The sequence below is a fragment of the Pongo abelii genome, chromosome 4 (genome assembly GCF_028885655.2).
Source record: "Pongo abelii isolate AG06213 chromosome 4, NHGRI_mPonAbe1-v2.0_pri, whole genome shotgun sequence".
NCBI lineage: Eukaryota > Metazoa > Chordata > Mammalia > Primates > Hominidae > Pongo > Pongo abelii.
The window spans coordinates 88,309,813-88,334,324 of NC_071989.2; the positions used below are offsets into that span (position 1 = coordinate 88,309,813).

The 24,512-nt window shown below is 39.3% G+C and overlaps 1 protein-coding gene across 11 annotated transcripts in view; it reads left to right on the forward strand.

Annotated features, from left to right (window-relative positions):
* Positions 1-24,512, forward strand: part of MSH3 (mutS homolog 3) — a 228,349-nt gene that overhangs the window by 71,704 nt on the left and 132,133 nt on the right. For all 11 annotated transcript variants that reach the window (NM_001131571.1, XM_063723860.1, XM_054555021.2 and 8 more), the window contains 3 exon segments: positions 6,317-6,429; positions 9,723-9,837; positions 22,269-22,353. In NM_001131571.1, the coding sequence (NP_001125043.1) occupies positions 6,317-6,429; positions 9,723-9,837; positions 22,269-22,353 (313 nt within the window).

The following is a 24,512-nucleotide window of genomic DNA, read 5'->3' on the forward strand; positions in this document are numbered from 1 at the left end:
GCTGAGGAGAGCTTTGCTTCCAACTATGTGGTCAATTTTGGAATGGGTGTGGTGTGGTGCTGAAAAAAATGTATATTCTATTGATTTGGGGTGGAGAGTTCTGTAGATGTCTATTAGGTCCACTTGGTGCAGAGCTGAGTTCAATTCCTGGATATGCTTGTTAAATTTCTGTCTCATGGATCTGTCTAATGTTGACAGTGGGGTGTTAAAGTCTCCCATTATTATTGTGTGGGAGTCTAAGTCTCTTTGTAGGTCACTCAGGACTTGCTTAATGAATCTGGATGCTCCTGTATTGGGTGCATATATATTTAGAATAGTTAGCTCTTCTTGTTGAATTGATCCCTTTACCATTATGTAATGGCCTTCTTTGTCTCTTTGATCTTTGTTGGTTTAAAGTCTGTTTTATCAGAGACTAGGATTGCAACCCCTGCCTTTTTTTGTTTTCCATTTGCTTGGTAGATCTTCCTCCATCCTTTTATTTTGAGCCTATATGTGTCTCTGCACATGAGATGGGTTTCCTGAATACAGCACACTGATGGGTCTTGACCCTTTATCCAATTTGCCAGTCTGTGTCTTTTAATTGGAGCATTTAGTCCATTTACATTTAAAGTTAACATTGTTACGTGTGAATTTGATCCTGTCATTATGATGTTAGCTGGTTATTTTGCTCGTTAGTTGATGCAGTTTCTTCCTAGCCTCGATGGTCTTTACAATTTGGCATGATTTTGCAGGGGCTGGTACCAGTTGTTCCTTTCCATGTTTAGTGCTTCCTTCAGGAGCTCTTTTAGGGCAGGCCTGGTGGTGACAAAATCTCTCAGCATTTGCTTGTCTGTATTTTATTTTTCCTTCACTTATGAAGCTTAGTTTGGCTGGGTATTAAATTCTGAGTTGAAAATTCTTTTCTTTAGGAATGTTGAATATTGGCCCCCACTCTTTTCTAGTTTGTAGAGTTTCTGCCGAGAGATCCGCTGTTAGTCTGATGGGCTTCCCTTTATGGGTAACCCGACCTTTCTCTCTGGCTGCCCTTAACATTTTTTCCTTCATTTCAACTTTGGTGAATCTGACAATGATGTGTCTTGGAGTTGCTCTTCTCGAGGAGTGTCTTTGTGGCGTTCTCTGTATTTCCTGAATCTGAATGTTGGCCTGCCTTGCTAGATTGGGGAATTTCTCCTGGATAATATCCTGAAGAGTGTTTTCCAACTTGGTTCCATTCTCCCTGTCACTTTCAGGTACACCAATCAGACGTAGATTTGGTCTTTTCACATAGTCCCATATTTCTTGGAGGCTTTGTTTGTTTCTTTTTATTCTTTTTTCTCTAAATTTCCCTTCTCGCTTCATTTCATTCATTTCCTGTTCCAGCACTGATACCCTTTCTTCCAGTTGATCGCATCGCCTCCTGAGGCTTCTGCATTCTTCACGTAGTTCTTGAGCCTTGGCTTTCAGCTCCGTCAGCTCCTTTAAGCACTTCTCTGTATTGGTTATTCTAGTTATACATTCGTCTAAATTTTTTTCAAAGTTTTCAACTTCTTTGCCTTTGGTTTGAATTTCCTCCTTTAGCTCGGAGTAGTTTGATCATCTGAAGCCTTCTTCTCTCAACTTGTCAAAGTCATTCTCCGTCCAGCTTTGTTCTGTTGCTGGTGAGGAGCTGCGTTCCTTTGGAGGAGGAGAGGCACTCTGCTTTTTAGAGTTTCCAGTTTTTCTGCTCTGTTTTTTCCCCATCTTTGTGGTTTTATCTACTTTTGGTCTTTGATGATGGTGACGTACAGATGGGTTTTTGGTGTGGATGTCCTGTTTGTTAGTTTTCCTTCTAACAGACAGGACCCTCAGCTGCAGGTCTGTTGGAGTTTGCTAGAGGTCCACTCCAGACGCTGTTTGCCTGGGTACCAGCAGCGGTGGCTGCAGAACAGCAGATTTTCGTGAACTGCGAATGCTGCTGTGTCTGATCGTTCCTCTGGAAGTTTTGTCTCAGAGGAGTACCCGGCTGTGTGAGGCATCAGTCTGCCCCTACTGGGGGGTGCCTCCCAGTTAGGCTGCTTGGGGGTCAGGGGTCAGGGACCCACTTGAGGCAGTCTGCCCGTTCTCAGATCTCCAGCTGCATGCTGGGAGAACCACTGCTCTCTTCAATGCTTTCAGACAGGGACATTTAAGTCTGCAGAGGTTACTGCTGTCTTTTTTGTCTGTGCCCTGCCCCCAGAGGTGGAGCCTACAGAGGCAGGCAGGCCTTCTTGAGCTGTGGTGGGCTCCACCCAGTTTGAGCTTTCTGCCTGCTTTGTTTACCTAAGCAAGCCTGGGCAATGGTGGGCGCCCCTCCCCCAGCCTCGCTGCCACCTTGCAGTTTGATCTCAGACTGCTGTGCTAGCAATCAGCGAGACTCCGTGTGCCTAGGACCCTCTGAGCCAGGTGTGGGATATAATCTCCTGGTGCGCCGTTTTTTAAGCCCATCGGAAAAGCGCAGTATTAGGGTGGGAGTGACCCGATTTTCCAGGTGCCGTCTGTCACCCCTTTCTTTGACTAGTAAAGGGAAAGGGAACTCCCTGACCCCTTGTGCTTCCCGAGTGAGGCAACACCTCGCCCTACTTCGGCTTGCGCATGGTGTGCTGCACCCACTGTCCTGCGCCCACTGTCTGGCACTCCCTAGTGAGATGAACCCGGTACCTCAGATGGAAATGCAGAAATCACTGGTCTTCTGCGTCACTCACGCTGTGAGCTGTAGACCGGAGCTGTTCCTATTCGGCCATCTTGGCTCCACCCCCCAGTTCTGCTTTTGTGATGAGGTATAGCCATTTGTGTTTCTGTGTTTTCTGTGTCTTTTACATATGTCTACCACATTATTGTCTGTTGTCTTAGATTGTAAACTAAGAAAGAGTGATTGTTGTGTGGCATATGCCCATGAAAATTTGTTTAACTGTTTTTGTGAAGAAAAAAATATATAAACTATAGATTTTCTGTCATAAATCCTTCTTTCTGAATTTTAACCTAGTTGTAAAGCAAAATAGGTAATAAAGTTTCACTATTGTTTATTTATTAGAAGGCATTGTAATTGAACTTTTAAATCAACTCATACGATCTCTTTGCTCAGGAAGGAAAATCATAAAAATAGAAAAAAGCTTGCTTTATTTTGATGCTGGGGATGGTTTCAAGTCTTTTTTCAGTTTTATGTAGAGACCAAGAAAGTGTTCTGCATAGGGAGCCAAAGAAAAAAATATTGAGAAACTTTCTAAATTATCTTAACTCAGTTGTTTACAGTATAGCTTTACTTTACAGACAACTTTTTATGTTCTTAGATCATTAGATATACCTACATCAGTATATATAAGATAAGCTTCCAAAGGAAATACTCTTTGCTTTGGGAATACTCTTTGTAAATACTCTTTCCTATCATCTACTAATTTTCATTATAGCAGCAGTCTTTTATTTGTATAGGTCAGTGGTTCTTTAACTTTAGTGTGCAGTAGAGTCCCCTGATGCTGGGCCCCACCCAACACCTGTTTCTGTTTCAGATAAAGACAAGAGAGAGGTATGTGTATACATCTAAGAGTGAGCACAACCAAAGCTGTATAAAACCTTCATGGAGGAAATTACAGAACATTACTGTTGGATATAATAGACATGAATAGAGGAATATACCAGCTTTGATAATGTGATATCTCTATTTAAGATGTTATTTCTCTCTAAATTAATTCATTACATATCAAATCAAAATACCAATAAGGGCTGGGCACAATGGCTCACACCCATAATCCCAGCACTTTGGGAGGCCGAGGTGGGCAGATCGCTTGAGTCCAGGAGTTTGACACCAGCCTGGGCAACATGGTGAAACCCTGTATCTACTAAAAATACAAAAAAATTAGCTGGGCGTGGTAATGCCTACCTGTAGTCCTAGCTACTTGGGGCTGATGAGGGAGGATTGCTTCAGCCTGGGAGGTCAATGATGCTGCAGTGAGCCCTGATCCAGCCTAGGCGACAGAGTGAAAATAAATAAATAAATAAATAAATAAATAAAGTAATCCCAGTAAGTTTCTTGTGAAGACAGAAGGTAAGTGAACCTAAAATTCACAAAGAAAATCAAAGGGCCAGGAGTAGCCAAGACAATCTTGAAGAGCAAGGTAGGGGCCTTGCCACTTTAGGTATAGATGCCAAGCCCTGGAAATTAAGAGTCTGTGGTCGTGATACAGAGATAGACAAAAAGACCAGTGGAACAGCATGGAGAATCCAAAAACATATATAGAAATGCAATATGCAGTGAAAGTAACATTATAAATCATCAAGGACATATGGAATGCTCTCTAATTGCTGCTTTGATAATTAATTATGTGGAAAATTAAATTCTATTTATAACTTCACACTATCCACAAAGATAAATTCTGGTGAATAAATTCATAAAGCAGATCTTAAATTTATTAGGAAATATAAGAAATAATAAAATACTTAGCTGCGGTTAAAATGTAAAAAGCACATGTATCTTCATGTATAAATCTTAGAAATAGTGTTGAGTATAGAGTCAATTTGTATGGTTATGATAAAGTACCGCTCATACAAAATGAAAAGCATGAAATGATACAGTTTTTTATAAAACATGAAAACATGCATGGTAATATACATCACATTCAAGATAATGTTTGCTTCTTTTATTTATTTTTTTTTAATTTGAGACAGAGTTTCACTCTTGCCCAGGCTGGAGTGCAGTGGTGTGATCACAGCTCATTGCAGCCTTGACTCCCTGGGCTCAAGTGATACTCCCACCTCAGCCTTCCAAGTAGCTGGGACTACAGGCATGTGCTACCGTGCCTGGCTAATTTTTGTATTTTTTGTAGAGAGAGCCATGTTGCCCAGGCTGGTCTTAAACTCCTGAGCTCAAGCAGTCCTCCTGCCTCGGCCTCCCAAAGTGCTGGGATTACAGGCGTTGAGCCACCGTGCCCGGCCAGCATTTCCTTCTGGAAATCGTAGAGGGATGTGATTAGGGAGGCTTATGTGCAGGCTACAACTGTAACTAAAATTTTATATTTTTAAATAAAAATGTTTTAAAGCAACATGTGACAAAACATTAACACCAAATGAATATCAAACAACAAAGAAATAGTTGAAGAAATTGTGGCATCTATATACTATGAAATATTTTTCAGCCATTAAAAAGAAGGAGTTGTAGCTAGGTCATTTTTATGGAGGGACTTTCAAGAATTATTAAGTGAAGAGAACAAGACACAGAAATATGTTTATAAAATCATCTCAGTTTTATAATGTAGTAATATAACATATAATGAGCATATATTATATATGCTTGTGTATGACCAAAATATGGACATGAAAAAATATGGAAAGATTCATTCTAGGCTGTTAACATGAGAGGTAACAGTCATGGGAGTGAGGTGATAAAGAAGAGAAGGAGGACGGAATAGGGAGTCAAGAAACATAGAAAAAGAAAATACACTACCCAGCATGCATGCTATGATTTTGTTTATGTACTTAGGCAAATTTTTATACATATTTTTAGGAGGACTGTAAAATCACTTTAAAGAGTGAGAGTTACCCTAATTTACTATATTTGACTGGAGACTGTGATAGAAACAGATTTAGCAGAAAGTCCCTCAAAGAAAGAGTTACTCAGTGCTGTATTCTGTTGCTAGATTATTTAAACAAATAACATAATCAAATCAAAATGATGCTTTTCAGTTTTTCTCCCTTCATATTTAGTAACATAATGGACCCTAATTTCAATAAGTTTTTCTTTTTAAATAATGATAGATATAAAGTACTCACAATGTGCTAGGTAATATAAAAATAGCAGTTAATAAAAAGTACTTGGTGAGGCACAGTGGCTCACGCCTGTAATCCCAGCACTTTGGGAGGCTGAGGTGGGCGGATCACGATGTCAGGAGATCGAGACCATCCTGGCTAACACGGTGAAACCCCCTTTCTACTAAAAATACAAAAAAATTAGCCGGGTGTGGTGGTGGTCACCTGTAGTTTCAGCTACTCGGGAGGCTGAGGCAGGAGAATGATGTGAACCCAAGAGGCGGAGCTTGCAGTAAGCTGAGATTGCTGCCACTGCACTCCAGCCTGGGCAACAGAGTGAGACTCCATCTCAAAAAAAGATAAAAATAAAAATAAAAAAAAATAAAAAGTACTCATTTTAATATTTTATGAAATAGAGCATTTTGGCAGAGAAACTTTAGCTCTTTCTTTCTCTTTCTTCAACTTGGGAAAGAATAAGGAATAAATCTTTATCTTTTTTTTTTCTGCTTCTGGCCAAGACCTAAATACCAGCATTTCATGATAGTGGATAAGTTATCTTTGAAATTTTCCTTTTTTCTTTCAGTGTGCAGGATGACAGAATTCGAGTCGAAAGGATGGATAACATTTATTTTGAATACAGCCATGCTTTCCAGGCAGTTACAGAGTTTTATGCAAAAGATACAGTTGACATCAAAGGTAAATATTTTCCCAGTATGTCCTCAAGTTGAACTGATTTGAAATTTGGATAAAGGTATGAGTATGATTCTCAATTTAATAATAACTAGGTAGTTACTATAAATATGTGGGAGAAGAAGAGCTCACTGTTGTTGTGCTCACCAGAAACACTATTGCACTGCAGTCCCAGCTACTGGTTAGGCTGAGGCAGGGGAGGATCACCTGAGCCCAGGAGTTCGAGGCAGCAATGAGCTATTATCATGCCATTGCAGTCCAGTCTGGGCAATAAAACGAGACCCTGTCTCTTAAAAAACAAAAAGAACCATTGCAGCCTCTTTTGAAATTATGACCAGCTAGTAACTCGATGGTTTCGACATATTCATCAGAGTGGAAGGAGTTTTTGACCATCTTTCCTTTTTGCTTATCTTTAAAGATGGCTCATTAGTATCTTTGTATTTTATAGACTGTTTGGATGATAAATATTCTGATGAAGACTAGCATTTTGAAAGGTTGGTTGCCAAAATTAAAACACCAGAATGTTAGTGACGGGTCGAAATATTTTAGGTAATCATTATTTGTTTAATTCACATGTCCACAATCAGGCATTAATGTTTACTTTCATTTGTACCTCACATTCCTGCCAGTCCAGCTTATGTTAGTGTCCATTTTGTGGATGGTGAGGTGAATAGACATTTTCCCTCTTGGCATAGACTTGGTTTCACTCTAATCTTCATCAGACTCCATATGGAGGAAATTTATCTCTGTCACATGCTAGAGAGCATTCATCATCAGTTCCCTGTCACTGCTCCATTTAAGCATCAGTGTCTGGTTAGCATTTCCTTGCATCTAGGCATCAGTGTCTTGTTAGCATGTCTCTTTTAATTTCATGATGCCTTGGTCAAATAAAATGTCTGAGCGTGTATCCCACTTCTTTTTATTTTTTTCTATAAGGTCTCACTCTGTCACCCAGGCCGGAGTACAGTGGCACAATCTTAGCCCACTGCAACCTCTGCCTCTTGGACTCAAACGGTCCTCCCACCTCAGCCTCCCAAGTAGTTGAGACTACAGGCGTGTGCCACCACACCCAGCTAATTTTTGTATTTTTTTTGTAGAGGTGGGGTTTTGCCACGTTGCCTAGGCTGGTCTTGAACTCCTGGGCTCAAACGATCCTCCCACCTCAGCCTGCCAAAGTTGCTGGGATTACAGGCATGAGCCACCGCGCCCAGCCAAGTGTATCCCACTTCTAACACCAGTGTTCAGTATTACCGAGAGGTCATCTTATGTTCAACTGAAGACCTAACTAAATCCCAAGACTACCATGACCCATCCGTGGTACCAGATTTACTTAAAAGATATGGGCCAGAAAACACACCTTGCAAGCAGAGCATGTGTTGCTCTTAGTGGGATAGTCCTCACAGCAGACTTTGTGGCAGTGCCCGGGAGAGTGTATGAAGGAGGGAGACTCACATCAAGTGAGCGTAAGCGCCACCCTGGCCTAGAAGCTCCATGCCCTTGAGGAGCCTGTATTTCTTGCTGCAGTCTCTACAAAAGATGTGCCAGTTTACAAAAGTCAGTGCACTAAGGGAAGGCCAAAACTCTGTAGTCAGGTATTTATAATTCTTCTCAGTCCAGATATAATTTATTGATATTTGGTCATTTTTACCACAGGCAGTGCTACTTCTAACACATTGATACACCATCTTTATCATGTTTTCTGGGGAAGAAAGCTAGAAAGTTAAAAGAAAATCAAATTCTCAGTGGAATGGAAAGGTGTTGTTAGCATTTCATTTACACTCTGGTTTTATAAACACCTATAGTTAAAATTAATAAGATATTTTACTGATTTGTAGAGAACATCTTGTAATATATATTTTTTTACTTCTAAGAGTAATTAATGCTTATTGCAAGAAAGTCAAACAGTGTGGTCGTATATAAAGAAAAAAGTAAAGTGCCTGCCCTCAAACTTGCCCTCTGCCCTTGCGGCTTATATGTCGGAGGGGTTATCATTAATAATTTGGCATATATCCTTGTGTAAAACTCCACACATACACACATAAACATACACATATAGTTCTCTGTATTTGTTTAACATAACTGGGATTTATTCGTTCAGCTAATTTTTTGAATGCCTATTATATGCCAGGCATTGGGCATACAATAAGGAATAAAACAGACAAAAATTCCTGCTCTTTTGGAGTTTACATTCTAATGGTGAGAGATGTACAATAAAGTAAACTAGTGTGTTAGAAGGTGATAAGTGCTATGAAAAAAATAAGACAGGGGAGTGGGTTGAGCTTTTAAATAGGATGGTAAAGGAAGGCCTCACTGAGAAACAGCACTTGAACGAGGATTTGAATAGAGACTGAAGGAGTTAAGGGAAAGAGCCACATAGACGTATGAAGGAACAGTATTTCAAGCAGAGACAACAGTAAGTACAAAATTTCTTAAGGTGGGAGGGTGCTTGGCATGTTTAAGGAATAGCAAGTAGTCTGTGTGCTGGAACAGAGTAACTGATGGGGAGAACATTAGGAGGTGAGCTCAGAAATAAAGAGGAGATGGCAGGCAGTATAGGGTCACTGTAAGGTCTTTGGCCTCTACTCTTAATCAGTTGGGGAATGTTGGAGGACTTTTGAGCAAAATAGTATAATGATCTGATATACATTTTAAAAAGAATTCCTCTGGCTGCTCTGTTAAGAATACCCTGTAGGGTGCAAGGATGAAGCAGTGAGACCAGATGGAAAGCTGTTGCAGTGTTTGTGGTGAGACATGAAATTGATCAGACAACTTTTTTCCCTCACTTAGCAACATGTTATAGATGGCCTTCCATATCAGTGCAGATAACTGGAAGTCATTCCATTTAGTTGGTATGTAATAACCAAGATTTACCAAACTTTATTTAAGTACTACGCTGTTAATGTTTATTTAGGTGGTCTCTAGGTTTTTTTTAGTACTCCAAAAGATTTTTCAAGTCACCTCCTCGTACACACATCCTTGACATGCAGTTTGGAGTATTTCTAGACAAAGGGGATGGGCATTTTACATTTTGAAAAAATACCCCGTTCTTCAAAAAAGGTTCATTCCACCATCAGAAAAATGCCTTTTTTTTCCATGCCCTGGGTATTAGTAATGATTTACATTTTTCCAATGGTCAGTTTTAGGAGATATTGTCCAAATTATTATTTTGGTAACCATTAAGTTTTACTTAAAATTTGTGTTTAATAATGCTGACAAGTTAATGATTCTGTTTATTACACTTTTTAATTTGATTAATTTAAAAAATTTTTTATAACAAGTTAATATATTCTGTTTTCTAGGTTCTCAAATTATTTCTGGCATTGTTAACTTAGAGAAGCCTGTGATTTGCTCTTTGGCTGCCATCATAAAATACCTCAAAGAATTCAACTTGGAAAAGATGCTCTCCAAACCTGAGTAAGTGATTCCTCCAAAATTAAAAAAAGGGGGAGCTTATATTATGAACATTTCTTAAATTGGATTTGGCAGTACTATACTTAGAGAAGCTTGCCTGCTATTAATAGAATACTAGGGTGCAAGGATGAGCTGTTTGGTATTGTTGCTGAAGAATATTAAAAATATATTGGCTGGGCACGGTGGCTCATGCCTGTAATCCCAGCACTTTGGGAGGCTGAGGCGGGCAGATCACGAGGTCAGGAGATCGAGACCATCCTGGCTAACATGGTGAAACCCCATCTCTACTAAAAATACAAAAAATTAGCCGGGCCTGGTGGCGGGCGCCTGTAGTCCCAGCTACTCGGGAGGCTGAGGCAGGAGAATGGCGTGAACCCTGGGGAGTGGAGCCTGCAGTCAGCCCAGATCGCACCACTGCACTCCAGCCTGGGCGACAGCGAGACTCCGTCTCAAAACAAACAAAAAAAAAGTGTGTATCTATATAGATATATAGATATATAGAATTCTGTCACATAAATTGTATTCATGATAGCTATTTGATATATTATAGTTTTGACTACAAAACTGTGCTTTATACTAACTGGACCCAGAAATAGTATTAAAAAGCATTCATAAAATGTTACCACCTTTCTTATTCTTGGTTTCAGTTCTTATTTCATAGACCATGAAGTTAGAGATAAAAGGGCCAGCTGCTAACACAGCTTTTTACAAGAGTGATTAACTGTGGATTTTGGAAATTTAAAAGCTCACAATTAGCATTCCTAGTTTAATAACCATTGGAATAGAAAAAAGTAGTAGGATACTTTCCTTGTCTTTTTATATTCCGCCTTCACCAGCCCCTTGTCTTTGGGTCTGTCAAGAATCACCCTCCATTATATTGATCCAGGATGCATCAGCTCTGTCCCATTCTGCACAAGTGGGAGGGGAGATAGGTGCTATCTCAGCAAAATGACAGAATAGAAATTAACTAGGAAACAAGGAGATGGTGCTGGTTCAAGGTTACTGGAGAGAGTCGAAGAAAGGCAGGTTCCTTGGGGTTCTTTTTGTAATGTCTTTGATGTCCGTTCTCCCGTGTGGTACTAGAACAGAGTATCATTTCTCTGGAAGCAACTTTATCCAATTTAAAAGCAATCCAAATGCCCATCAGGGATCCTTGTGCTATATTCATGCAATGTAATGTTATACAGCAGTGAAAATGAATGAACTAGAGCTATTAATATATGACCAATGCTTAAAATTTCATGAAAAGTATATTAAGCCAAAAATAAAGTTGCTGAAGGCCACGTAGTACATACCATTATATGAAGTTAGAAACATGTGAAATCGTACTCCGTACTGCTTAAGAATATATATGTAGTTAGAGAATAAGTGAAGACATGCAGGGGAGTGATAGAAAATTCAGAAGCAGGGTTTCTTCCAGGAGGAAGAAGGGAAAGTAGTAAAGGTTGGGGATGGACGTGGCATAGTGGAGTTCTAACTGATGTTTCATTTATGAACGTGGGTATTGTATTAATCTATACATTTTTTAGTGTGGCCAAAATGTTTTATTTTAAAAAGTGTCAGCCCGGCATTATACCCTCATTGGATTCTACTTTAAGCTCCAAAAATAAACTTATTAAAGAGATCAATCTATATGATTGGTTGTGTTGGGGCTTTGTAAAAAAAGGGGTGACAAGATACCTACCAGTTTGACTTGTCGTGATAGGGACCCTGTAAGTGAGGTACAATTAGTGATAAATAGCTTGCCCATTAAGACTTGTGTTTCTGTTCCTGTATATTAATGTTGGGATAAGGAAACTAACTTAGAAATCAGGTCCTGATGTGTTTAGAAGCAAATGAATTTGGACCTGGAAAGATGTGTCCTCCTCATATATATATATTTTTTTTTCTTTTTTTTTTTTTAGATGGAGTCTTGCTCTGTTGCCCAGGCTGGAGTATAGTGGTGCGATCTGAGCTCACTGCAACTTCCACCTCCCGGGTTCAAGCAATTCTCCTGCCTCCACCTCCCAAGTAGCTGGGATTACAGGTGCATGCCACCACGCCCAGCTAATTTTTTGTATTTTTAGTAGAGACAGGGTTTCACCATGTTGGCCAGGCTGGTCTTAAACTCCTGGCCTCAAGTGATCTGCCCGCCTCGGCCTCCCAAAGTGCTGGGATTACAGGTGTGAGCCACCACGTCCCACCTGTCTTCCTCATATTTAATTGGAAATAAGAATAATACCAAACAATAAAACAAGATGTCTATATATACTGAAATTAAAATAGCTTCTTTTCAAATTACCTGAAGGTTAACCTCTTGATAAATTGAGCGAAGCTGAACTTTTTGCATCTCATAATTGGTGGTGGAGGATGGTCAGGAAACTGGCTCTGCTAGTGACTTAGTGTATGGTCTAATCTACCTGTTGGGTACTTCCATGGAGCCAAAGCCAAAAGACATAAAGTTCTCCGCTTTGTATATATTCCCAGCAACCAGCATAAGCCCAGCATCTAGTAGGCTTTTATTATATATTATTATATATAGTATTAATATAGGATTAATGAAAGAAGGAAGGAATTCTTCATTCTGTGAGGGTATATTTCATTGGAAATTGCCAAAAGGTCATTGGAAACCAAGATTAATAAAGATGGTGATCAAACTGGTACTCTAGTTTTGCTTAAAAACGAAATGTGGTGTTCATGAGTGGCACGTAATTTGAAGGTCATTCTAAAAGAGTAATTCTGTAGTGCTTATATTTTGCAAAAATAATGTTGCTTCTTAAGGTGATTACTTTGGAAAAATGAATATTCTTCTTGTAGATGAAAAATTCAGTTGCATTACTTCATAAACATACTTTATGCTGCTGAAGTTTTGGACTTTTATTTACAAAGCTGTGTTATCAAGGGGAAAATAAATTTCACTTGAGTTGACTTGTTTAGTAAATGCTTTCACAAACATTGCTGCATATTTCATAAAAACCATGATATGCATTTATTTAAAGGTCCTTGTGCCATTACAGTAGAATTTTAGATAGTTTGAGAAAATATACCATTTCAGAAATTGTTCTTAAGGATGATTGAAGTGAAGTTTTGTTAAGACACACTTGAGGTTCTAAAGTTATTTTGAGAGTTTAAGTTTGTTTCAAAGAAAAATAGTGTAACAAAATAAATAGAATGTGAGGGATATTATTTATTATAACAGAATTAAACTGATGCCTAAATTTATGAAATTCAAGGGAATCAACTTTTTGTTGTTAGAAATGAATGCTTTTGTCATTTTGGATGGTTTTTATTAAGATTGGAGTGGTCACAACTTCAAAAAGATATTGGAAATTTTAGGAAAGAGTGAGAAAATCCACCCAAGATAAACTGTAAAACCTCTTTTTTAAAAGAAAACTTCTTATGATAACAGAATGATAACATGTGGTGATTACCTTTACTTACTAGTGAAAGAAATAGCTTAATATATAAGTTACTCTGATGACATCTAATGGCTAGCAGCCAGGGATGCTGCTAAACATCCTAAAATGCACAGGATATTTCCCTAAAAAACACGTTATTTGGCCCCAAATTTCAACACTCCAAAACCAAACAAATATATTACAGGAAAAGAAACTACAGACCAGTATCTTTTGATTATAGACACAAAAATCCTCAATGAAATGTAAGTACATGGAATCAGGAATATAAAAACGATTGTACTCCATGACTATTGTATTTATTTCAGGCATACCGGCTTGGTTTAAAAATCTGGAAACCAATCAATGTAATCTACCTTATCAAAAACTACATGATAGTCTCAATAGACAGGAAAAACTCTGCATAAGATTCAACACCCCTTCATGATAAAAACGCTCAAAAAACTACAACTAACGTGGAACTTTCTTGACCTGACAAAGGACATTTATGAAAACCTCACAGACATTAAACCTGTCTGTTGTTGTTAAGATGCAGTATTCCTCAGATCAGTCTCTAAGTTCAGTGCAATTTGTATCAAATCCCAGCTGGCTTCCTTGGAGAAATTGACAAGCTGATCCTAAAATTCATAGGATTCATATCTCTGTTTCAAAACTTACTACAAAGTGAGTAATCAAGACAGTGTGGAGGGTGGGATTAAAAAAAGACAGTGTGGAATTGGCATAAGCACAGATATATGATCAATGTGATAGAATTGAGAGTCTAGAAAGAAATTTATGGTCATTTGATTACTGACGGGGTTGTTAAGACAATTCAGTGGAGAAGGAATAGATTTTTTTCAAACAAATGGTGCCAAGATAACTGTCTGTGCAGGAGAATGAAGTTGGACCCTTACTTCATGTCATATTTGAGTTTGGAAGATAAAATGGACCAAAGACCTGATATGAGTTAACACTGTTATACTTTTAGAAGAAAACATAGGTGTAAATCTTTGTAACCTTGAATGAGGCAATGATTTCTTAACTATGACATCAAAAGCACAAGTGAGAAAAGCAAAAATAGATACATTGGACTTCATCAAAATAAAAGCTTTTATTCTTCAAAGAACACCATCAAGAAAGTGAAAAGACAATCCACTGAATAGAAGAATTTTTGTAAATCATATATCCAGTAAGGGACTTGTATCTAGAATATATATATAAAAAAACTCTTACAAGTCAATGGTAAAAAGATAACTCAGAAAATGGACAAATGATCCATCAAGGTTTTTCTCCAAAGAATATATGCAAACGACCAAGAAGCATGTGAAAATATGCTCAACATCATTAAGCATCAGGTAAGTTCAAATCAATGCCACAGTTAGATAACACTTCATACCCACTAGGATGGCTATAACTAGGAGAAAAAAGTGTTGGCTGGGATGCAGACAAGTTGAAATCCTCATACATTGCCAGTAGGACTATAAAATGGTACAGCCATTTTGGAAAACAGTCTGGTAGTACCTCATGACATTCATTATGTGATCCAGCAATTCCACTAGATGTTACTTAAGACAAGGAAAATATGATGTCCACATAAAAACTTATACAAATGTTCATAAGAGCATTAGTCATAATAGCCAAAAAGTAGAAATAACTCTAATGTCCATCAACTGAAGAATGGATACCTAAAATGTGTTATATGCATACAATAGAAGATTTTTCAACCATAAAAAGGAATGAAGTACAGATACATGTTGCAACATGATGAACCTTGAAAATATTATGGTAGTTGAAAGACATCAGTCAGAAAAAGTCTCGTTTTGTCTGATTCCATTTATATGAAATGTCCAGAATAGGCAAATCCATAGAGAGAAAGTAGATTAGTGGTTGCCTAGGGCTCTTGGGTTGTTGGGGGGAATGGAGAGTGATTGCTAATGAGTATAGAGTTTCTTTTTGGAGTGATAATATCTAGAATTACATGGTGGTGATGGTTGGCCAATTTTAATATACTAAATACCACTTAATTGCACACTCCAAGTGGGTGAATTGCATAGTGTGTGAATTATATCAATAAAGTTGATAGACACATACACACTTATCTTTTAAATGTCAGTAGTGCTGAGATTGAAAAATCTTTGTCTCTGTCTATTTCAATTCTATTCTTAAGGCAATATCCTTCTGAGGCTTATACCCAATGCCTCATGTATTTTGAGGTATTTCTACTCTAGTTGGAGAGTGTTCCAAGCCCTTTGTGAACTCTGGTCACTGTTCACTACTAATTTCTGGTAGTTATTTCCCTGGTCCCACAGAGGTCCCTAAATGCCTTTGAGGACTGGTACTTGGCCAAGAGTTGAGGTGACCCTTCAGCAGATCTCTGGAGCTCTATGTGCAGCTCTGTTATCTGGCATTCTGTCTCACAAATTCTAGTTTCCCTGCGCCCACCAAAGAGGCAGTCATGTTGTTTACCTCATTTGTTTTTCCTCTCTCAGGGTCACAGTTCTGCGCCAAGTGTTGTCCAATACCTGAGAAGTTTTCCCCCTCATGTGTTTTGTCAAGTTTTCTTATTGTTTATGGTTGGAGGACATTTCTCAAGCAGTTACTTTTTTATGAATGAAAGCAGAGGTCAGGTGGCACAATAGAACACTGCACAGAAAGAACAGAAGAGGGAGGCTGGAGAAAAACATTCTATGAAGTTTAAAACATGATTGCCGGCCAGGTGTGGTGGCTCATGCCTGTAATCTCAGCACTTTGGGAGAGTGAGGTGGGCTGATCACCTGAGGTCAGGAATTCGAGACCAGCCTTGCCAACATGGCGAAACCCCGTCTCTGCTAAAAATATAAAAATTAGCTGGGCATGGTGGCAGGTGCCTGTAATCCTAGCTACTTGGGAGGCTGAGGCAGGAGAATGGCATAAGCCTAGGAGGTGGAGGTTCCAGTGAGCCAAGATCATGCCACTGCACTCCAGCCTCGGTGACAGAGTGAGACTTCATCTCAAAAAAAAAAAAAAAAAAAAGTTGAGCACAGTGGCTCAACGCCTGTAATCCCAGCGCTTTGGGAGGTCAAGGCCTTCAGATTGCCTGAGATCAGGAGTCCGAGACCAGCCTGGGCAACATGGTGAAACCCCATCTCTACTAAAATACAAAAAAATTAGCCACGTTGATGGTGGGCGCCTATAGTCCCAGCCACTCACTCTGGAGGCTGAGGCAGGAGAATTGCTTGAACCCAGGAGGTGGAGGTTGCAGCGAGCTGACATCGTACCACTGCACTCCAGCCTGGGTGACAGAGCGAGACTCCATCTCCAAAAAACAAAACCAAAAAGAACAGAAGAGCGAGATGTATGAAGTTAGAAAAACTGTCCTAAACATTGCCCATGTTCTAAAACTTCAGGAAAATTAATCTTCACTTAAAAATTAGCAATGGGAAAAGAACCAAATTCAAATTTCTTACAAAATTTTTATGAGAAAAAAGAGAATAAGGAGTAGGATGTCATTACAGATAATGTATACATGCCAGAAAATCATGGTCACAGATTAAATAAAAATGACGATCTGGCTGGGCACAGTGGCTCACGCCTGCAATCCCAGCACTTTGGGAGGCTGAGGCTGGCAGATCACCTGAGGTCAGGAGTTCAAGACCAGCCTGGCCAACATGGTGAAATTCCGTCTCTCCAAAAATACAAAAAATTAGCTGGGCATGATGGCGGGTGCCTGTAATCCCAGCTACTCAGGAGGCTGAGGCGGGAGAATTGCTTGAAACCGGGAGGCGGAGGTTGCAGTGAAGCGAGATCGCACCATTGCACTCCAGCCTGGGTGACTGAGTGAGACTCCGTCCCCCCGCCTACCACTCCCCCACCAAAAAGAAAAACTACTGTTTTAAAATGAGCTAAAAGACACTAAGAAAATGATACTAGATGTGAAGGAACATAAATAAGAAGTATGAAAGATTGCAAATGAGGTGATAGGATTTAAGAAAGAAGTATAAAGATCAATTGAGGACTGAAGCGTAAACTTGAAAGAACATAATAGCGAATAAATGTAATACATATAGTTTTAGAGTAGAATTTTAAAAGAGGGATGTGCAAAAAATTAACATAGCAGGCCTGATCACAAAGCTTTCCTTAGAAAGGCCTTCCTGCAAGCTTGGCCCTTGACTGGAGTCTGGGACCTTGAATTTCGGGAGAGTTTTCACCATTTCCTGATGAGAGTGGCTCACTATGCCTTAACTGTGCAGACAGTGTGGTTTCTGCTGATCACCTACTTTCTCGGAGCTGGAATTTTGGTACATGGTAGGAAGATGGTGCCTATGGGACCAGTCCGGCATAGAAACCATGGGTGCTGAGTCTCTAATGAGTTCCCTGGTGGACAGCATTTCACCCATGTTGTTACAATTCATTGCTGGGGAAATTTAAGTGCATCCTGTGTGACTCCGCCTGGAGAGGATTCTTGGATGCCCTGTTCCCCCTGGACTTTGCCTCAGGCACCTTTTCCTTTGCCTGATTTTGCTTTGCATTCTTTCACTGTAGTAAATCATAGCTGTTAGTGTTATTCTATGTCGAGTCCTGTGTATATACCATGAGTCATTGAACCTGGCAGTGGTCCTGTGGACTCAACATACACCTTTCTCATTATTTGCCTTTCTAATGGGCTTATTGGCAGGATTTAGGAATGCAAAGTTAGTCATGTTGTTTAATTACAGATCAATTATAAGTGAATCTACAACCCTGAAGTTTTGTAATATAGTACAATTTATATTTTATAAATCAAATTAACTGCCAAAAAGTTAGACTAGTGATGAATTTATGAACTCTGAAAGCTATACACACAGAAATATTTTCAGCATTAGATTTCGTGTGTTATATGGCAGTTTTTGTCATTGTTTCCATTTTAAAATGATATTTAAATAAGTTCTGTACCCTTATTGCCTTTGTCTAAGTCCTTTTTTTTAAGCAGGGTTAGAGTAATATGGAGTTGATTTCTCTGTCTAGCTTTTGGCAAAGATGTTTCCGTCCCACTATTGAGGGAAAAAAAGCATCTATTGTATTTTTGGTGTCTGAAATATTGATAAAACTATTTTCCCATGTTATATATAAGATTTCTATGCAGGTTCACAAAGCATGAATTCTAGCCAGATGTTGTTGGTGAGTTTCATTTCAAAGCACATAGAATTTGTCTTCTTCCACAAGGATAAATAATTTAGAATTGCTTGAGTGTTTCAGGTCAGTGATCAGATACTATTGGATACCTTAGCATGCTGGTAGATATAACCCTTAGTTCAAAAATATATATAATTCTAATGGAAATAGGTGCTAACAGAAGGAAATTTCATTTCTATTGGGAAGGAAGACTCCAACTCCAGAATACGTATAAATTTATACTTATAAATACTTACGAAATATATGGGAACTCCAGAAGCATGGTTAGTCCTTCTTGTAGTTGCTTGATAATTATTCTAGATGGGAATCAATCTGATTTAAGATTGCCCAGTGGTTGATCTTTTATTAAAATCAATGTAGATATCAGTTTAAAAAAACTCTTACTGCATCTGATTTGAACTTTAGATTGCTTGTTTAGTAAGGACAAAAAGAAAAAAACAAAAACACACACAGCAAAAAGAAAAGACAAAAACACCCATAACCAACCAAATAAAAAACTACACACATAACACATTAATACTTACGTTAATACCGTTAATTAAAATAACCTATACCTTTGCTCTCTAAAGGTCTGGGGTTGTGAGCTAACTTAAAAACCAACTTGGTTGTTCACAGTTACTGGTTTCTTTTTGATATTGCAGATGTTTGGTAATTATATGTAGATGAAGGCTGTAAGCCCTCTACCCCACCCCCTGTATACCAGGTAGTGGGTTAATTCAAACTGAATTCTGCCACTCATTTAGATACTTTTTAGCAAGCAGGCACAAAAACAGTCATGTAAACTCTTCTCTAGCTTTATGAAATTCCAATTCTGTCTTTTTGGTATTCGGACAGTATGTTGTTTCGGTGGTTCACCTGAGGCATATGCAACATTATAATAGGGACATTTCACCTTTAGTTGGAGTCAGGGAACAAACCCTGAGATAATTGGTAGAACAGGGGATGCTTTCAGAATCCTAAGCCTAAAACACCATCCCTTAGGGTATGGACTGTTGGATTTATAGAATTATACCCTGTTCATATGAGGGAGGAGGCAACTGGGCAGTATTTCTGGACAGCCCACAAACTTCCATACCACCGTGAAAAATTATGTCTTACACGTCTGTTGTTGACAGAAGATAAAGGCAGTGAGCTGAGATGCTTTTAGGAAAGGCTGCTAGATTGTGGTTTCTTGATTAGTCTCATGCCAACTGTTATGGCCTGGATGTTTGTGTCCTTCAAAATTCACATGTTGAAACCTAATCACTACTGTGGAGATATTAAGAAGGGGCCTTTTACTAAGTGATTAGGTTATGAGGGCAGATCGTTTGTAAATGGGATTAATGCCCTTATGTTAATAGAAAAGACTTAAAGGAACTGTTTGTCCCTCCTCCATGTGAAGACACACAGAAGGTGCCATCTATGGGGACTGAGCCCTCACCAGACACCAAATCTGCTGGCACCTTGATCTTGGACTTGACAGCCTCCAGAACTCTGAGCAATAAACTTCTGTTTACAAACTGCCCATTCTGAGGTATTCTGTTATAACCCAAATAAACAAAGATGCCAGTTAAGCACCGTTCTAGAGTCGATGTCTGATTAGGGCACTAACATGTTAACTAGTCACCCCTAGGATGGACTTAGTTAAACCTAGTTGTCAGAACAGCAGAAGTAAGGACCCATATCTAAACACATGGGTAACTGGTTAGATACCAACTCAGAGCCCAGGCTATCAGCCAAACTTCCAACTTAGATCTTTGACCATGAATTCATGTGAGCTCTTGTCAGCTACATAGCCAATCACTGCCTAATTGTTTCTTCCTGTAAATAATGTTTTACATTTTATAACTGTCTGGCTATTTCACAGACATTTCTGGAGCTTTGTGATTCAAAGGGAAAAATATAAACCCAACCTGGTTTTCCCATAGGAAGATGGCAGATATTTGTAGAGCCTCTACTGTCCGCTAAGCTCTACAGGTGGTACAAAATGATTGCCTTCAGGAAGCTTAGATCTATTAAGGAGGGTAGAGGCACAACATAAATTGCTGTAATTCAAGACAAATTAAGTTAACTGCTACCAGAGGGAGAGAAAGGGCTGAACACTTGCTATCCTTCAGTTTTGGAGTTGTTTCCCTCTGAAAATCATTAACAGATTATCATTCTTTGGAAGCTAGATCAAACCTGTCACAGATACATTACACTACCAAAGGACAGCATTGAGTTACTAGGCAACGTTCCTAATTTGAGGTAAAGTATTTCTCTTTTCCAGGGCTTTGGGGCCTTAGTCAAAGGAGTCATCTAGAAGTGAAGGAATATCTTTTTGGGTACTGGTTTTTCGGGCTCTGATATTAGGTTCTCTAGTTCTGGGTGAGGGCTTGTTTTCTTAACTCGGGAAACTGGATGCTACCTAAATTTCATTACAGCTATGAGAAGGGCGGTTAGGTTTATAGCACAAACACTTATGCCTTTCTTTTGTTAAATAATTTAGTGACCTGCTGTTATTTTCCTTGACTTTAAAAATAAGCTCTCAAGCCTGTAAGGGCTGTTGACAGAAACATCTAAGGACTGGCTGATAAAGGAAATTGAATTACTGCATTAGTACTGCATTGATTAGTACTTCTTAACACGAATTGGAATTGTACATACATTTATTAGTTATGCTGTAGCTCATTCTCAAATCTTTTTGAAATTTATTGAACTTCTAATTTTGTTTTGGATAGATACTGGGACAATAAGGAGAGTGTGAATGCTTTAACTGAGTTTAAGGAAATAACAGTGTTTTATACCCACTAAATGTGGCCATGGTAATGTGTGTTTTTTTTCTTTTTTCTTTTTTTTTTTTTTGGAGATGGAGTCACACTCTGTCACCCGGGCTGGAGTACAGTGGCACAATCTCGGCTCACTGCAACCTCCGCCTCCCGGGTTCAAGCAGTTCTCCTGCCTCAGCCTCCCGAGTTGCTGGGACTACAGGCGTGCGCCACTACGCCCAGCTAATTTTTGTATTTTTAGTAGAGACGGGGTTTCATCATGTTGGTTGGCCAGGATGGTCTCCGTCTCTTGACCTCGTGATCCACCCGCCTCGGCCTCCCAAAGTGCTGGGATTACAGGCGTGAGCCACTGTGCCTGGCTGCATGTGTGTTGTTAATTACAGAGTAAATAACACTTGTTGCATATGTTAGAATCTTTTTTTTTTTTTTGGCCGAGTTGTAGTCTCACTCTGTTGCCCAGGTTGGAGTGCAGTGGCGTGATCTCAGCTCACTGCAATCTCCGCCTCCCCAGTTCAAGCGATTCTTGTGCCTCAGCCTCCCGAGTAGCTGGGACTACAGGTCCTTGCCACCATGCCCGGCTAATTTTTATGTTTTTTAGTAGAGACGAGGTTTTGCCGTGTTGGTCAGGCTGGTTTCGAACTCCTCACCTCAGGTGATCCGCCTGCCTCAGCCTCCCAAAGTGCTGGGATTACAGGTGTGAGCCACTGCGCCTGGCCTAGAATCTTGATTAAAAGTATTTATCAAGATGATCTCATGCTAAAGAATAAGGAGGACAGTTTTAAGTATCTTGACATATTTTTCTAGTTGATTGCACAGCTTTTCATGAAGATGTGGCCACTGTGCTTGGCTAATGATAAAAGACCATGTTTGGTTCTATTCCTAGAGCAAAACCAAAACAAAATGTTGTTGCCATTACTTCCCTTTCCTGTTCTTGTTTTTTTTGTTAGAGTAACTATCCTTGTCTTGCATCAATCTACTTAACAGCACCAGCATTAATGGAATACAGCAGCCTGATGAATTTTCATTTTGCTCCTTTTGTTTGATTTTCTATCAGAATGCTAATTTTTGCCATAATGTAGCCAGAATGTTTCTAGTTCCTGAATTAGTTTTTTATTTCTTTATGCACTTACGTCTAGGCTAATTATATTTTATTCTTTTACAGGAATTTTAAACAGCTATCAAGTAAAATGGAATTTATGACAATTAATGGAACAACATTAAGGAATCTGGAAATCCTACAGAATCAGGTCAGGCAAATATATAAGGGCTAGTTGATTATAAATGGTTTTGGAAAAAACTTCTGAGTAAGGCAGCAGTCTGTTTTTAGAGGTACAGGTGAAAATATAGTGTCTTTAGCTGACTGCACTGTTAATTGATAACTGTAGCACTTTTTGGAGAATGAACTGTACATAATACTTCTCTGGGTTTTTTGGGGGGAATGATGGAGCTGCCCTTTTTAATGACTGAGGGGCATGCTTATCCTGACAATTTCTGTAACATCATTTCTATGTCAGGTAGTTTTTTGGAAAGGCATCGTCACTGAAAATATGAAGTGGATTTTTTTTGTCTACTTGGTTATATTTTTCTATATACCTTTAACTTTTTGTTGAAATGTTTGCAGTCTTATTTAATTATTCAGGTTATAAAACAGGTTTCTGGGATATTCAGTTTGACTGTAAGATGCATAACATTTCAGTTTGCAAACTTTCTTTTTTTTTTCTTCTTTGAGACAGAGTCTCGCTCTGTCACCCAGGCTGGGTTGAATGAAGTGACGTGATATTGGCTCACTGCAACCTCTGCCTCCCAGGTTCAAGTGATTCTCCTGCCTCAGCCTCCCGAGTAGCTGGGATTACAGGCACCCACCACCACGCCTGGCTAATTTTTGTATTTTTAATAGAGACAGGGTTTCGCCATGTTGGCCAGGCTGGTCTCAAACTGTTGACCTCAGGTGATCCACCTGCCTCGGCCTCCCAAAATCCTAGGATTACAGGCGTGAGCCAACGCACCCGGCCTCAGTTCACAAACTTTCATTGTTTATTTGTCCTTTGTTGATGAATTAGGAAGATAACGGGGAGATTAAACTTATTGCTTTCATTTATTAAATTATCACTTGGGAAGATGAGACATTATATTATAAAATTAATGTTATCCTAACAAAGTAATAGAGATAAAAAGCAACCCCACATCATTTGATTAAGTAGTGGAGAATCGTCTGAACCATCTGAGTCAAAGAAGTTGAAACTCTTCAGAAATATTTATTACTATTGCAAATTAAAGTAAACACTGAATTTATTCTCCTGACTCCTGAATCTGCATATTATTAACTAGTTTCAATTTCTTCCTGTTCCAGTCTGTTCTAGTATGCTGAATTCAGATGTATTTTTGTTCAGTAACATTTTTATCTTGTCATCATCCAAAAGCTGAGAGTCTGTCCTGCCGGTCTCTCTCATCAACTCGGTAGCCATCTCCATGATAGGAAATAAGTAGTAGGAATAAAGAGACATTTCTTGGCTGAAGGAGTGCTGATAGTCAGCCTGCAGCCAGCCCTGGCATTGTAAGCGTTCCTTGCTTCTGCCTCATCTTCCCTGTTCAAATTCCACAACAGAGTCAGTTCTGAAATCAAATTCCTAAGGCAGAAATCATCTAGAATCAAAATACCCTTCAAAATTCCTTCCTTTATTGGGCCTTGCACCATTTTAGAAGCTGAAGCTGAGAATTAACATCTTCTGCTTGTCTTTGTACCTTAACTTCACTCCCACCTCCCCCCGCCCACCTTTCCAAGGAGCAATGGAAAGAGGTGCAGGGTAGGAGTTGGGTGTCAGCAAGAACAAGGATATAATAGGACACGTATCTGTCCCTCCTCTCTTGTCTGAGCCTGCTTCTCCAGGGGTGTCAGGGAATTGGCCTCCTCACGGGACCCTTTACCCCAGTCAGGCCAGCCAAGCTCTGGTCTCAGGAGCAGTGCTGCTGCTGATCTGAACTCCCTCCTTAGCCTGTCCAGCCATCCTCAGAGGAACCTTTGTGACCTTGTACCTTCTCTGTGCTCTCTCCGTTGAACTCCTGAGGCCTGAGAGCTTATGTCACACCTTTTCTAGTTGATTTCTGGCAGGTGGCATTGTATCCTAATTATGAGTCTTTTTCCAACTTGGCTATAAGCACCCTGAGGGTGGGACCATGTCCTTGCTATGTTCAGCACATAAGAGGTACTCTGGAAGTAGCTACTTACAGAGGGGAAGGAAAAAAGAAAGGATAAAAAAACCCAACTCAAGTGGAAACAGCCATTTTAGGTCTCAGGATTTAAATGTCTCAATGGGCTTTGTAATACTACTGTGAAACCTTGGTTAAAATTAATTATGTCTAGTTAATCGTGATTTTTTTTTTTAAGGACTCAAATTTTAAGTGGCAA